The following is a 14,519-nucleotide window of genomic DNA, read 5'->3' as shown; positions in this document are numbered from 1 at the left end:
CGCTCCGCGGTTGGTATGAGAATCCTAAGGCTTAAAGGATCTTGATGATCAGAGGATCCTGACGATTTAAGAACCCTAAAGGCTTAAGGTCGGAAACTTAAGGCGTCAGGCTTAAGGCAAGACTAAGACAATCCGAAGGCGAGCTTTTGTCAAGCTTATGGCAAGCCTAAGACAAGCTTAAGACAAGCTTAAGACAAGCTTAAGACAAGCTCAATGCAAGCTTAAAGCAAGCTTATGGCAAGCCTATGGCAAGCTTATGGCAAGTTTATGGCGAGCTTATGGCAAGCTTAAAACAAGGTTAAGGCAAGCTTAAGACTAGTAGCTTGAGGCAAGCTTTGAGCAAGCTTAAGACAAAGGAGTTGCCCAGGCAAGCTACCCCCAAACCCTTTCTGCAGTTCCCTGTGCGCTTGCAACGACGCTCCGCGGTTCGGCTGACGACAAGCGCGCCAACCGGATGTGTTTGAATTAGAGTTAGTTTTTGAACAGCTAGTTGTGTCAGTTTGGACGATTTAAGTCAGTTTAGAGTTTTGTCTAAAGTATATTTTGGTGATATTGTTGTTCTTTATTAATTATACGGAATAATAAATATTATTTTTGTATAAAACCGTGTTTTTCTTTGTCTTTTGTGTCTGGACCTTAATACCCCAATTAATCGGAGGCAATTAAGGAATTGAAACTTTTGAATATCAAAAAACGTTTGCATGTGATAATTTCTTTTTTAATTTCCGGCGTTCTGTCTTATCATTGCAGATTGGTGTTATTTTTCTTTAGAACATTATTATTACGCATTTCCGTGCATCACAACTTTTTTATTGTAGTTTGTGCTCTCTTTTATGCCAAAAAGACATTTTTATTCAAGATTGCGGACTAACAGTAGTCGAATGCGGAATGTGGTAAACCTTCTTAATTTCCTGGAAAAGTTTGATGAATCCTTTTCTGATAGTTCTATTCAGAGTCAAATAAATGAAAACTGGTGCTCCGTGAATCAATTGCCACATCTTTTGAGCCACTATTATGATCCAAATAGGAAGTTCAACGATGTTCATGACAACGAAAATGATGGAAGCGACAAAGTTGATTGAGCAAATCATAGCAGACTGAACCAGAATTTGAAAGCCCTGGAGTCATACTGTAGAAGGACTTAATAAGAATCCTGACCTACCAAATCATTCTTCCGATCCTTCCAACCAATTGCTTTTAATTTCTCTCGAACTTCTAAATACAACCAAACATACAGTATACAGGTGATTGCAACAATTGCCACGTTGTTAACAGCATGAGAGATGTTGATGTACTAAAAAATTATTCTGATATAATCATTGATAATTACAGTACCTTATCAGTTTTAATGTCACTGATCATCGGGTTGAATAGCCATGTGTAGTACTTTGAGTTGAAGCCAACTGGATTAGTGAACACAGCGAAATAGAGGCCATAGAGAAATGGGGCAAGCATGATGAGAAATGGGCGATTTCTGAAATCGCATCGACTATTATCCTTGGGATTTAAACTACAAGCTTCAAACGTAAAACCTATTCTTATGCCTTGAAGTCTTAAGCTTTCAGTTGCTTCAAGAATGTCTTACCTTATACCTTATACCTTATACCTTATACCTTATACCTTATACCTTATACCTTATACCTTATACCTTATACCTTATACCTTATACCTTATACCTTATACCTTATACCTTATACCTTATACCTTATACCTTATACCTTATACCTTATACCTTATACCTTGTACCTTATATTTTATACCTTAAACATTTGGATCCTTAGAACCTTAGAATTCTTAGATCCTTTAAAACTAACCCTGTAAACATCTTGCTCAACTTATGCTCACTCAGCTCCAACAACCGATTGCTGACCAAAATCAACACAATTATACAAGAAGAACACCAAAGACCCAAAACGATCATTCCAACGATATAATTAAACTTTGGACACGTACACCATACGGCTCCTCGGATAGCTAGGATACCAGTGATTATGGAATTGATAACCAGCGCCGACATATCAACAATCGCCAAACAAATCATGATTTTAAAACACGACATTTTGTAAAATTCCGATTGAAACATGACGACAATTATTGGGATGTAGAGGATCTGAATACGGTAGATAAAAAAAAATCAATTGAAGAGTTTCTCGATACAATTACAGTAACCCCAAAAATGACATCTAGCAAGCCTAGAATCGGATGAGACACTCCATATAAGTCAGACCATTCTTGAGATGTATGAGCACTGAAAATATTGATTTTTATAAAGTTTCAAAGTCCAATTTTTTAATTACCTGCAATTATAAAAGGGAATCTTATCAATAGAGCCGTATTTGAGAATCTGGTTCATTTTAAAGAACGAATGAGGAAAAATGTGATTTTCAAAGAATAAAGAAGTGGGCGGACAGGAAATCGAAAAAATTGTATTGTTCAATCATGTGAGAGTATTGTTCAATCATGTGAGAGTTTTTGTTTTTAGGTTGTTTGACATTTTTAAAATGTACTTTCTGAGAATTGTGGTCTCAGAAGTGCTCACAATTCGAAAAAAATAAAAACAAAGGAGTTCGTCAGAGATTCTGATTTGCCCTAGACATCTTCAGAATTGTATTGTATCCGGAAGTAGAAGGACTTAATACTGTATTGTATCCGGAAGTGTCACATATTTCTAACATAAAATGTTTAGACAAAGAAAAAAACCTTCGGAATGCAAGACTTTATAGTTAAAATGAGCAATCAAGGTTTGGAACACTTAGAAACTAGTCGAGCCAGATCCCGGGTCATTTGTTTAGCTTCATCACTGGTCGTCTGCAGTGTCGAGCGGAATTCCGTCCGGAAAAATTTGTCACGTCTTCCGTCTTCCATCTTCCGTAAACTCCGGAAAAATCACAACAAACGGAAGACTAAAATTTTTCAGAATTTGTCGAATTTTCAGTCAAATTTTCTAAAATTCGTTTGGCGGATCCGTCTAACTGCAAAACCGATGCGAATATTCAATTCTAACTTATTGTCCAATTCAAAGTTTCCAAGTTTAATTCTTAGATTTTCTGTCTTCCGGCTTCCGTCTTCCGTCAAAAAAAAATTGCTCAAAGCTCCAAATCCAACGAGAGCGAGGAGAATGAGGAGTTGGAATTTCATGTGAAATTATGTTCTGTGCTCCATGGAGCTCTTTTTATATGGATTCAAAATTTTAATAATGTCAGATGAGGCATGTATAACCTATAGAATTTTGGCTCCTGTTTTTGTTATTGTTCGGAAATACTGGCAGTCCGGTTACTGTATTATTCCCGGAAGTGTGTCATATTTTCGGGATAACATGTTTTTTAAAAATAGTCTAGCATTGAAAAACACAACGAGCTTCCCTATTCACTGTTTTCAGAATAACACGAATACCGTAATCCAGTTTTTTTTCGAATTACGATCTGAATTTCTGAATTTCCTAAAACTATGAGGCTGAAACGCATTTTTTAGCTCCAAAATTTGAAAATTTCATAAATTTTTGAGGGAATCCTTTATTGTCTCAAAAACAGCAAGATTTCAAAACATAGGGAAAAATAAGCTTTTAAAAAATGAAGGAAAGTTTGAGCCAATTTATCTCCTTTCCTGTGAAAGATATCGAAAAATGGTCAAGTGATGAAACATTACTGATAATGTGATAAATGTTTTATCAGTTGATTACTTTTTGATATCTTTTGAAGGAGCCGAGATATATGGGCTCAAAGTTTAGGGTGGTGGTCATTGCATTGGATTGAGAAGAGATCCCGACTGTGAGATACAAAAAGGGAGAGAGAAAATAATGAATTAGGTTTTCCGAGACAAAAAATAATTACACCTAATTAGGCCTTAATTAGTCCTCAATTATCTCCTGTTTGACCGTCTTCTTTGGGCCCAGACCATCAGTTGGATCAATTAAGCATTCCAATCTGTTGAAGAATCTCCAGCTCTCACGATTATCGTCCTTCACCGTACCATCCTTGTTATACGTGTTCTGAAAGATTACTGTAGTTTAATTATCGATTTTTCAAAAATTAATTGCTCACCTCACGATCCGCCATACTGTAGCCATTGATGGCATATTTCAGACGGAACAACTGCACGAATTCCAGCCATTTTGCGATGATTGCTTCGACTGTAAAAATATTTTCAACTTGAGGCGCATATCTCAAAAACTACTGTAGCTATGAAAAATTTGTAAACTGTGAAAATGTAGCACCTGAAATGTGCTATGTTTTTGCAATAGATAATTATTCTATGGCTACCGTATTTTTTAGCTTTACGCCTTTAAAGTCAGCATCTCTCCTATCGTCTTGCCTGAAGGACTCTTGACTTTAAAGGCGCATATCTCAAAAACTACTGTAGCTATAAAAAATTTGTAAATTATGAAAATGTAGCCCATGAAATGTTTCATATTTCTGCAGTTGAAAACTTTTTCGTAGCTACAGTAGTTTTTCAGATATGCGCCTTTAATGGGAAACTTGAATTTTTTTTAAAAACTGACCAGTGAAGCACTTGTTGAGATTGGCGTTGAGCGACTCTTGGACACGAAGGAAATCCATCTGGAATTTTTTCTTGAAAATCCAAAAACTAGGTCATGACCTAGAAAAAATTAGGTCATGATCTAGAAAAAAAACTAGGTCATGACCTAGATAAAATTACCATGAACTAGAAAATCTAAAAATTAGGTCATGACCTAAAAACCACTTTTCTAGGAAAATTTTTTTTCTAAAATTCAAATTTTAAACTCATTTTTTACCATTTCCTGCTCCTTAATATCGTATCTGTACTGTACTTTGCACAGTACCGGGGACTGCGTTGCCAGCTCAACCAGACCATCCTCCGCGTCCGGTGACCAGGTTTTCGTTGGTCCTTGTTGCATTTTTTCTGGGAAAAATCGATAATTTGAAAAAGCTGAGTAATCTATGAAAAGTAGAACAAATCGGAATTTCACCAAAAAAAATTTCGAAAAAAAATGGAAAAAAATCGCAGAAAAAATGTTTTATACCAAAAAAAACCACTGAAAGAAATCACAATAAATCACATATCATAGAAATTTGAAGAATAATATGGCGATAAGGTTTGACGGGAAATTTGAAAAATGGGCTAAATTTGAAATTTTTTATAAATCAACAGAAAATAAGGCGTCGTAGAGCCGTCGTTGTACTCGCATCGCATTCATGTAGCCTTGTTCGACTGATAATCTGAAAAAATCGATACTTAGGAATTTCAGAAATTCAGAAATTCAGAATTTTAGAATTTTAGAATTTCAGACTTTCAAAGCTTCAGAAATTCAGGAATTCAGAAATTCAGAATTTCAGAATAAAAAATACAGTACCTCCGTAAAGTGGCGGCTACCATTCCACCGAAATGATCGAATTCGTCCTGTTGATTCGTCGGAGGTGCCGTTATTAACTGCATCGGCGGCATGGATGACATTTGCACAGATCGGTAGGGCTGGAAAATTCGGGATATTTGAGTGAAAATTTGAAGTTGGGGTAAAATTCGGGTCTAGAATTCGGAAAATCAGAAAAATTCCAAAATCAAATAATTCAGATGATTGGATGTTCAAGTTCAGAAATTCGAAATATCGAAAATTCTGAAATTCCAAAATATGGAAATTTGAATTTTCATCTTTAAAATTGGGAACCCAAAAAATTCTGAAAAATTCTGGAATTCTGGAAATCTGAATTTCAAAATTTAAAAAATTCAGAACCTCGAAATATCTGCGATTCTGAAAATCTAGAATATGAAAATTTCGAAATTCGATAATTTTAATTTCTGGGTAATTCAACAATTCCAAAAGTCAGAAATTCGAAAATGCGCTGAAAGTCGGAAAATTCCAGAAAATCCTAAAATTCCAGAAAAGTCAGAATTTTAGAAATTCGAAATATTCAAAAATTCAAAATTGCCAAACAAAGAGTTTCAAAAATCTAGATTACAAAAATCCAGGAATCTCGGCAGTTCAACAAATTCGAAATTTAAGAAAATCTGAAAATATCTGAAATTCAAAAATTCGGTTTCTCCGAATTTCCAAATATCGGAAACTTGAAATTTCTGAAAATCCGTGATTCGGAATCTCTGAAATTCGGAAACTGGAAGATTCCAAAACTTCCGGCTTGCAAGCAAACCAAAATTTCAGAAAATGAGAATTCCCAAGTTTCCCAATTGTGAATTTCAGAAATTCAGAATCTTGAAATCTCTGAAACTCTAAAAATTCCTAACCTTCTTCCTATCCGGTTGCCCATCATCCTCTTCCAATTCATCATCAACTCCACTATTCGAATTCCCATTATCCACTGGACTGTACCGATGGTCCCTTTTAGACCCCGTTGAAGACGTGACCATTGTAGACGTTGAACTAGATGACATCCCAGATGCCGGAGAACAAGAATTCAGATTTTGTGGGGAATTCATCATTGGTCCTTGTGGTCCTTGTGGTCCTTGGAAATTGTTGGGCGGTTTGTTTTCGAACATTTGGAGCATTTGCTCCTCACTGGATGTTGGCTCGTAGGACATTTGTTGACAGTGTTGGGGTCTGAAAATGTGAAAGTTTGCTGTGATCCATTCGAAATATGAACAATTTTGGAAATTCAGAATTAGAAAGATTCGAACAAATTGGAAAACCCTAAAATCACTTAAAATCACAATTACTGGAAACTCAAAATTCAAGAATTACTGAAAATTTAGAAAACTCAAAAAAAAAACAGATAGACAGTCAAAGTTTAGTAGTATTCCGAATTTCAAAATCTGATTTTAAGAATACGGGAGTTATGGTTTTTCAATTTTTCTTGAATTTCTGAATCTCAAATTATTTGAGTTTCCGAATTTCTGAAATTTCTAAAACTCCAGAACTTTTGAATTTTTGAATTTTCAAATTTCCTAATTCTTCAAAAACGCCCCCAATTCACTCACCTCGGTCCAATAATCGGTCCAGATGAGCAATTTCCTTGTTGCTGACTCGTCAGTGCCATTTCATACGAATGATCACAAGCGTCTCCGAGCCGTTTTGCCTCCTTATCATCCAAGAAAGTAAGCATACGGTAGAATTTCCAGGTGGGTTCCTTCATGGCGTCTTCAACATATTTTCCCTCATGGACCCATCGTAGTTTTCGAACAAATGTGTCTTTTAGATTCTTCCATTGCGCTCGAACGTCTTCCCATGTGAATTTGGTAGAATACGTGGAATTCAGATTCTGAGTGACTTCTTCGAATGAGGAGACCTGGAAATTGGGGATGTTTTGGTCGATGCACCAAATATTTTAGTTTTTAATTTTTTGGAATTTCGAACTTTCTGGAATTTAGGATTTTTCAGAATTTCGGAATTTCTAGAATTGGAAATTTAAGAGCGGTCGATGCACCATATTTTCATTCTTATGGATTTTTTGAAAAAAATTCCCGGAAAATTGGATTTCCAGATTTCTAGGATATCTACAGAATCTGTAATTTTCAGATTTCTGGAATTTTCAAAATGTCGGAAATTCTGAAATTTTGAATATTCTAGATTTTTGAAATGTCAGAATTTCAATTTTGAAAATTTCAGATTTTCAGAATCTCCGAATTTCAGAATTCCAAAATTCAAAACCTTAAAATCCCAGAATTTCAGAATTTTTGAATTTCAGAATTTCTAAATTTCAGATTCTCGAAATTTCCGAATTCCGTAATTCAAAACCTCAAAATTCCAGAATCTCAGAATTTCGGAGTTTCAGAGTTTCAGAATTTCAGAATTTCTGAATTTCTGAATCTCAGAATTCCAAAATTTCATAATTTCTGAATTTTAAAATTTCAAACTTTCAAAGCTTCGAAATATCTAAAATTCTGAATTTCTGAATTTCTGAATTTCTTACTAAATATTCTTACTTTCATCGTTCGATAACTGCTTTCTCCAATATACGATTTGTCCCAAATCACCGGTCGATCTCTGATCGCACTGATCAGAAATTGACGCGTCGGATCCGTCCAAGACGCCATTTTTCTGAAAAACATTTTTTTTTTGAAAATTTCAGAATTTCAGAATTTCCAGGTAAAAAAGTAGTGAAATTTAAAATTTTCAAGGTTAAAAAAATCAGAAATTCAGAAATTTTGGTTTTTCTAATTTTTCGAGCCTAAACTACCTGAAAAGTTTTTCAGACGAAATCAATGCGATTTTGGAGAGAAGATCTGAAATTTTCAGATTTCTTAGCGTTGGAAAGTCGGTTTTTTTTTCCGTCAAAATTACCCTGAAAAATCTAAATTTTATGCCAAAAATTAAATTTTTTTCTTTTTTTCTTTTTCGTTTTTTTTTTCGATTCTTTGGGTTTTTTCTGGAATTTTCCTTTTTTTCCGTTCCACACTTCTCGCCGGTGCCTGGCCGTGCTGGCCGAGTTCGCGGGACAAGTTAGGCCAGGGGCGGGCGGCGGGCGGCCACCACTAGTACTAACCCGGCTTTTTGCCTATTTTCATGGGACTCTCTCGCTTTTTTAATAAGAAAATTAGTATCGTTAAAAAGCCCAAATTTCGGGCTTCAAAATGAGCTATAATACGTCAAATTTGACAGAGAACGAGTCAAGTTAAAGGGGAAAGCGAGAAAATTCGCAAAAAGTACTGTCTTGAAAATACCTTGCGAAATGGCCTAAAAATTGGGAAAAGCGGTAGTTTTAGCTATTTTTAGGCCTTCGGACACAAAAAATTGGCCAAAAAAGTAGGAATTTACATAGAAAAGCATGAAAAAACAGGGGAAACGTGGCAAAATGGGGGGACAAAACCGGCCTTTGGGTCGCGACCGCGACGCGTCGCGCGTCGCGAGTGTCTGCGTCTTCACCCGCCGCACACTCTCTCCCCGCGGGCTTGCGACGGCACTGTCTGCGCTCTCCTCGACTGCAACGGTGTCTCGCGGGGATAGGGGAACCGCCCGAGAGTGCTGTTTTATGTACATTATATTTCATCTTTGATGATTGTATATTGTGTGTATAGTAACCGTTGGGAGAAGCTTCTAGAAGAATAGGGAATTTCGAAAAAGAAGAGGAGAAGAAGGTGATGGATTTGATGATGAATCTAATAAAAATATGAATGGGGTTTTCTTTTTTCGTCGTAAAATGTTTATATGTGATCGGGAGGAGAGGGATGGGAGGTGCAAAAAAAATTCAGAAAAAATCGTTTTTTGAGGAATGGGAATGGAAGAACATTTGGGAAATTATGAATGGGAAATTGTGCAAGGTGTGGTAAAATATGAATTTCTGAATTTGGAAAATTTTTTAAAAAATTTGGATTCTTGGATTATTTAGAATTTTTGAGTTTTTAGTACTAAAAGAAACTTTTAGGAAGTTTGAAATAATTGAATTTTAGATGTTGTACAGATTTCCTGGATTTTTGGAATTTTTTGGAGTTTGAATTTTATGGAATTTTGAAAAATCAAGTATTTCTTTCCGAATTTTTTTTAATTTAAAAAATTCAGAAATTCTAAAATTTTGGGATTTTTGGAATTTCACAGACTATGAACATTCTAGAAATTTGCAATTTTCGGGTGTTTCAGAATTCAGGCTTTCCACTTTTCTAAATTTCTGAATTTCTGAATTTCTGAATTTCTGAATTTCTGAATTTCTGAATTTCTGAATTTCTGAATTTCTGAATTTCTGAATTTCTGAATTTCTGAATTTCTGAATTTCTGAATTTCTGAATTTCTCAATTTCAGAAACTCAGAAATTTAGAAACTCCGAAATTCAGAAGATTCTGAATTTCTGAATTTCTGAATTTCTGAAAAAATTCAAAATATCCAAAAACCCAAAAAAATCCACAAATCCCAGAAATCTCAAAAATCAAAAAAAAAAACATCTTTCAAAATCCTAAAAATCCCAAAAAAAAATCTCAAAAGTCCCAAAAATTAAGAAATCGTGATTTTTTGAGAAAAATCAAATAATCCGAAAATCCCCGAAAGTGCAAATAATTGAAACCCTAAAAACTTTGAAAATACAAGGTTCTCAAAATCACAGATCTATGGTAAATCTAATTAATTTTAAAATTTCGAAAATTTGAAAATTAAAAAATTCGAAAAATTAAAAAAAATTAAAAAACTCGGACAGAAGCTTTAAAATCTTGGTAAGTCTAAACAATCTGAAATCTCAATAATCACAAAAAGACCCTAAAAATCTTTTAAAATCCAAAATCCAAAAAAGTTTCTTTTCAACTTTTCCATATATTATTTTACAGATAAAAAATCTCCCAAAGGGGACCCAATTCCTTATACCCATAATATTTTTGATATCAGCAATTTTATCATATTTCCGATATATTCAACCAATGTCTTGTTTTCAACAAAAGCCTCCATTTCCATTTGGCTCCATTCTTATAGCTCCAATTAGTATGAATGGAGCTACGGTAGGTTGACAAATATTTTTTCAAAAAAATAATTTTTTCAGCCACTTTATAAAATTCTGGAGAACATAATCTACCCATTCATCCCTTCCATTTTGGTGATTTTAACAATTTTAATATTCTGGAAACTTCGGCAAATTAAATTATTGTAATTTTCATTAAACTACAGTAATTCCATTTACAGTAAGCCTTTTTTCAGATCCGCATTTCATCGAAATCAAAAATTGGATTTTAAAGGAGAAAAAAACGCTATCTATCACTATGATTTTGATCATTCTTCCATTGATTTTTTCGGAAATTTTGATTTTTTCCGAATTTTTAAATTATCGAATCGATTTTATTGAATTGATCAGACCATTTTCAGCAGATGCCAGATCTCATATTGTCACTTGTTATTTTTATTTTACTCATCCAATTTTCAAAAAATTGGGGAAGAAAGAAAATTCAAATATCTCCAATTTTAGAAGTTCTATGATTTAACTTGTGTGTGAAGAATCTTCTTGGTGACCTTATCGATTGGAGGCACGATTTTTGAATAAAAATTATTTATTCTCAACGTTTCGGCTTTATGCCATCTTCAGGAGACAATTACCTACAAAAAATGAGAATAGAAGAAGTGCAAACCGGTGTAGGGATGAGTGAGGTAGAGGTAGAGAAAACCGTAAAAATGAAAGGTAATAATGAACCATAAAGAACTGGGATGAAAAGACAAAATTTTTTAGAGACAAGGAAAAAGGAAAAGAAAAAGAAAAAGAAGACATTTCGGTTGGGAAGTGATGGGACCATAAAACGATCACTATTGATTTTATGTTGTGTTGTTGTGTTGTGACGGCCACACTATATTCAAAGGGGAGGAGGGGAAGAAGAGGGGAAGAAGAGAACACGGTCCCCGGTTTGAAGAAGACCGGCATGGGAGTAAAGGTAAAGACTAGATTACTTAAAGGGTCCCCCATACCCGCAACCAAGTCCGTTAGTTCTTCCTTGGTGTTAAGAGACGGGTTTTTAGCTTTGATATGTATCCCCTCCAAAATCTTCCTACGAACCGTATTCCTCTCTATGTCCAGAATTTTAAGCGAAATGTTGAGTGGTCTACCCCCATGCTTCTCCCTGGAGTGTTTAGCCCAAGTTGTAGCTAGATAGGCTTTGGTCCCCGGTTTCTCTGCAGCTCTGGAATGTTCGTTGAACCTCTCGGCAAGTGGGCGTCCCGTTTCTCCAACATATATTTCCCCGCAATCACAATCGATTTGATAAACTGTACCTTTTCTTTCACAACCACCTTCACCAATATTTGGGCATACACGGCACTGCCTTCTTGTACATCTGACGTCGTAAAGCCGGTTTTTTACAAGAAGGTCTCGAAGTGATTTTCCTTTAAGCTCCACCACTCTAGCTTCCAGTCGCACTTGGTTAAGAGATGAACGCACTAGATTGGTTACACTGTCAGAGACGAAGGGGATTGCCAAGATGGGAATGTTACTTTTATCCGTGGTATAGTCGTTTCGATATATTTTACTGATTTTGTGAGGGTACCCCTTTGGTGGATAACCGTTGGAAAAAGCACCTCGTTGGCTAGGTTCCGAGAGTAGCTCCTTTGGTCAATCGTTGAGTTTTCCGTGGCCGTTTTTTGAGTGGTACTTATGGTGTTGATTTTTTGTTGTTTCGGATGACCGGAATCCATTCGTATGAGCAGGTTTTTGTTGCTGGGCTTCCGGTACCACCTACTAGAGAATACCTTGTTTTTGAAGCGGAGTTCACAGTTCAGAAACGATAACCAGTCCATCTTGGGTGCTTCCCGTGTGAGACGAATATGTGTCGCCTGACTGTTTAGGCATGTGAAGATATTGTCCAGTGTGTCTTGAGATTCCGCTACCACGATGTAGTCGTCGATATAACTTCTGAACAGAATGATAGGATGGACTTTACTCGGGGTCTCAATTATATCCATGTAGAGGACGGCAAGAACTGGAGCTAAACGACTGCCCATAGCGAGTCCTCGTTTCTGCTCATATATCCTGCCATCAAACTGAAACCCGTTGAACTCCAGGCAGCTTTTTAGGAGCATTTTAATATGAGTGAAGGAATCTCCATACCAATCAATTACGGAAGCGTTCTTCTTCAGCTTGTCCACCACTGCCTGATATGCTGCTCTGTTGTCGATATTGGTGTAAAGCGCTTCCACGTCAAAAACTTTCTTTTGTGAATTTTTGAATTTCTCAATTTCTGAACTTCTGAATTTCTGTATTTTTTGGGGGTTTTCGGATTGTTAGATTTCGCGGATTCTACATTTCAATTTCTGGTCGATGCACTATTTTTAAAAAACCTGATTTTTCTAAAATTCCAAAATTTTCTAGCCTATAATTTTTCTCATTTTTTGTGTGACTGATCATACATTCTAATTTTCAAAAGTTCAAAAATTATTTTCAGACTTTTCAGACTAGACTACAAAAATAATACGATTTTTCTGGTTCAATTGGTTATTTTGCGGATTTTAGAAAGTATTGTTCAAAAAACAAATTTTAATAATTTGAATTATAAAAAGTTGGATTATTGTAGGACATTATCCCATTGGATCACTGTAGAAGTTTTCAGAAAAATAAAAAAAAATCGTTTATCAGAAAATGATCAGATTACTTTAGAAATTTGGTTTCTTTTTTAAAGGTGGGGGGACAGGAGATTTTTCGTAGTTTTTTTGTAGCTAGAGTATGCATTCTACCGTAACGGTGTACAACGCTTAATGTCACTCTGCGTACAGCTGTCGTCCTCGCCTTTATGTATGCAATCGGGCGTGCGCTTTCTCTTTGCCCGCGTGGCTCAGTCGGTAGCGGCGCCGCACCCTCACTCCTCGCCTTCACAAGTTCAACTCCTCGAGGGGCATATTTGAACGAAATTTCGAGAACACTATTTTTTTCATGTCTCCCCACCTTTAAATAAAACACTGAATTACTATAGAAAAATAGAAAATTGAATTATCAGAGACAAATAGGTGCTTTAAAAAATAAAAAGAAGATTCATACCCGTTTTTTACAGATTACCAAAAATAAGGATTACTGTAGAAATTTGAATTTTAAAAGGGTCATCGACTATGTCCAGAAGAGGACACAACCATAGCAATTGGGGAGCTGGATACTGTAGTTTTTCGTTTGTATCTTTTGAACATTGGATGAGTGTAATAGAATGCCCATGGTTCGAATACGGTAGCTGTGTCAATGAAAATTGGGCGAATTGAGAGGATATAACCAATTAAGGAGGGATTTCGAAGGGCCAGAACCTGAAAAATAATTTTTTTTCATTTTCATATTTCTTTGAATTTCCGAATTTCTGAATTTCTGAATTTCTGAATTTCAGAAACTCTGAAAATTCGTTTTTATAGGAAAAATCCATTTTTCAAAAAATACTCTAAAATTCTAAAATTCTAAAAATCTTGAAAAGTCTGAAAAAATACCTACCAGTCAATCTTGAAAAAGCGAAAGTTTCAAAACTTTTATATTTTTGAATTTTCAGAAATTTCAGATTTTTTTGGATTTCAGAATTATTAAAGATTTTTTGTTTATTTTTTAGAAAATTGAGTTTTTTGAATTTCTTGTTTTTCGAACTTGCATTTTTCGTGTGATACATATTAATTTTCAAAAGTTCAAAAATTATTATCTCTCTTTTCATACTAGACTACAAAGATACAAATTTCATGGTTCAATTAGTTTCATTCTTAACTGTTCTTTTCGCATCATGCCGTTTTAGAACAGTAAACTTTTTAACCGGACGCTTAAGAATAATTCATTCGAACTGGTCATTTTAGAACCGGACGTTCTGGAAATGGCTATTTCGCAACTGGACGTTTCAGAACCAGTCATTTGGAAACAGGACGCTTTGCAACCAGTCATTTCGCAAGCAGAACTGAATTGGTAATTTTGCAACTGGACGCTTCAAAACTGACCATTTCGCAACTAGAACGTTTTCGAATCGGTCATTTCGCAACAAGACGTTTTAGAACCAAACATCTTGTAACCGGACGCTTTAGAACAAGTCATTTGGTAACTAGAAGTTCTCGAACTGGCTATTTTGCAACCCCGACATTTCAGAACCGGCTATTTCGCAACTAGACCTCCAAAAAATCGGTTATCTTGCAATTGTACATTCTAGAACCAGTCATTTCGGAACCAGACATTTCAGAACCCAAA

The 14,519-nt window shown here is 35.3% G+C and overlaps 5 protein-coding genes across 5 annotated transcripts in view; 1 reads left to right on the top strand and 4 right to left on the bottom strand.

Moving 5' to 3' along the window:
• Positions 1 to 2,353, bottom strand: part of CBG20431 — a gene marked incomplete at both ends in the record, with an annotated part of 6,479 nt that extends 4,126 nt beyond the window's left edge. Inside the window, 6 exons of the mRNA XM_045241358.1 lie at positions 873 to 1,118; positions 1,163 to 1,294; positions 1,336 to 1,474; positions 1,815 to 1,840; positions 2,164 to 2,248; positions 2,298 to 2,353. Coding sequence (XP_045097039.1) covers positions 873 to 1,118; positions 1,163 to 1,294; positions 1,336 to 1,474; positions 1,815 to 1,840; positions 2,164 to 2,248; positions 2,298 to 2,353 — 684 coding nt within the window. The remainder of the gene's footprint in view (positions 1 to 872; positions 1,119 to 1,162; positions 1,295 to 1,335; positions 1,475 to 1,814; positions 1,841 to 2,163; positions 2,249 to 2,297) is intronic.
• Positions 2,354 to 3,847: 1,494 nt separating this feature from the next.
• Positions 3,848 to 7,965, bottom strand: Cbr-madf-2- (the record flags this gene model as incomplete). The annotated part of the gene is made up of 6 exons (XM_045241357.1): positions 3,848 to 3,988; positions 4,041 to 4,129; positions 4,499 to 4,556; positions 6,220 to 6,532; positions 6,910 to 7,217; positions 7,855 to 7,965. 6 exons carry the CDS (start codon positions 7,963 to 7,965, stop codon positions 3,848 to 3,850), a joined length of 1,020 nt encoding a protein of 339 aa, XP_045097038.1.
• Positions 7,966 to 8,120: 155 nt separating this feature from the next.
• CBG20427 lies at positions 8,121 to 13,265 on the bottom strand (the record flags this gene model as incomplete). The annotated part of the gene is made up of 3 exons (XM_002646523.1): positions 8,121 to 8,213; positions 11,906 to 12,572; positions 12,976 to 13,265. Coding segments are annotated over 3 exons (1,050 nt in total), but the record flags the coding sequence as incomplete, so codon positions are not given.
• On the top strand, positions 9,141 to 10,688 carry CBG20428 (the record flags this gene model as incomplete). The annotated part of the gene is made up of 4 exons (XM_002646524.1): positions 9,141 to 9,194; positions 10,180 to 10,347; positions 10,389 to 10,492; positions 10,544 to 10,688. 4 exons carry the CDS (start codon positions 9,141 to 9,143, stop codon positions 10,686 to 10,688), a joined length of 471 nt encoding a protein of 156 aa, XP_002646570.1.
• A 152-nt stretch (positions 13,266 to 13,417) lies between the features above and the next one.
• CBG20426 overlaps positions 13,418 to 14,519 on the bottom strand; it is a gene marked incomplete at both ends in the record, with an annotated part of 2,984 nt that continues 1,882 nt past the window's right edge. The window contains one exon of the mRNA XM_002646522.1: positions 13,418 to 13,612. Within this exon, the coding sequence (XP_002646568.1) occupies positions 13,418 to 13,612 (195 nt within the window). The remainder of the gene's footprint in view (positions 13,613 to 14,519) is intronic.

This window comes from Caenorhabditis briggsae, assembly GCF_000004555.2.
Source record: "Caenorhabditis briggsae complete genome, chrI, whole genome shotgun sequence".
NCBI lineage: Eukaryota > Metazoa > Nematoda > Chromadorea > Rhabditida > Rhabditidae > Caenorhabditis > Caenorhabditis briggsae.
The sequence above is the reverse complement of the archived record's forward strand: the minus strand, read 5'-3'. Positions and strand labels throughout refer to the sequence as shown.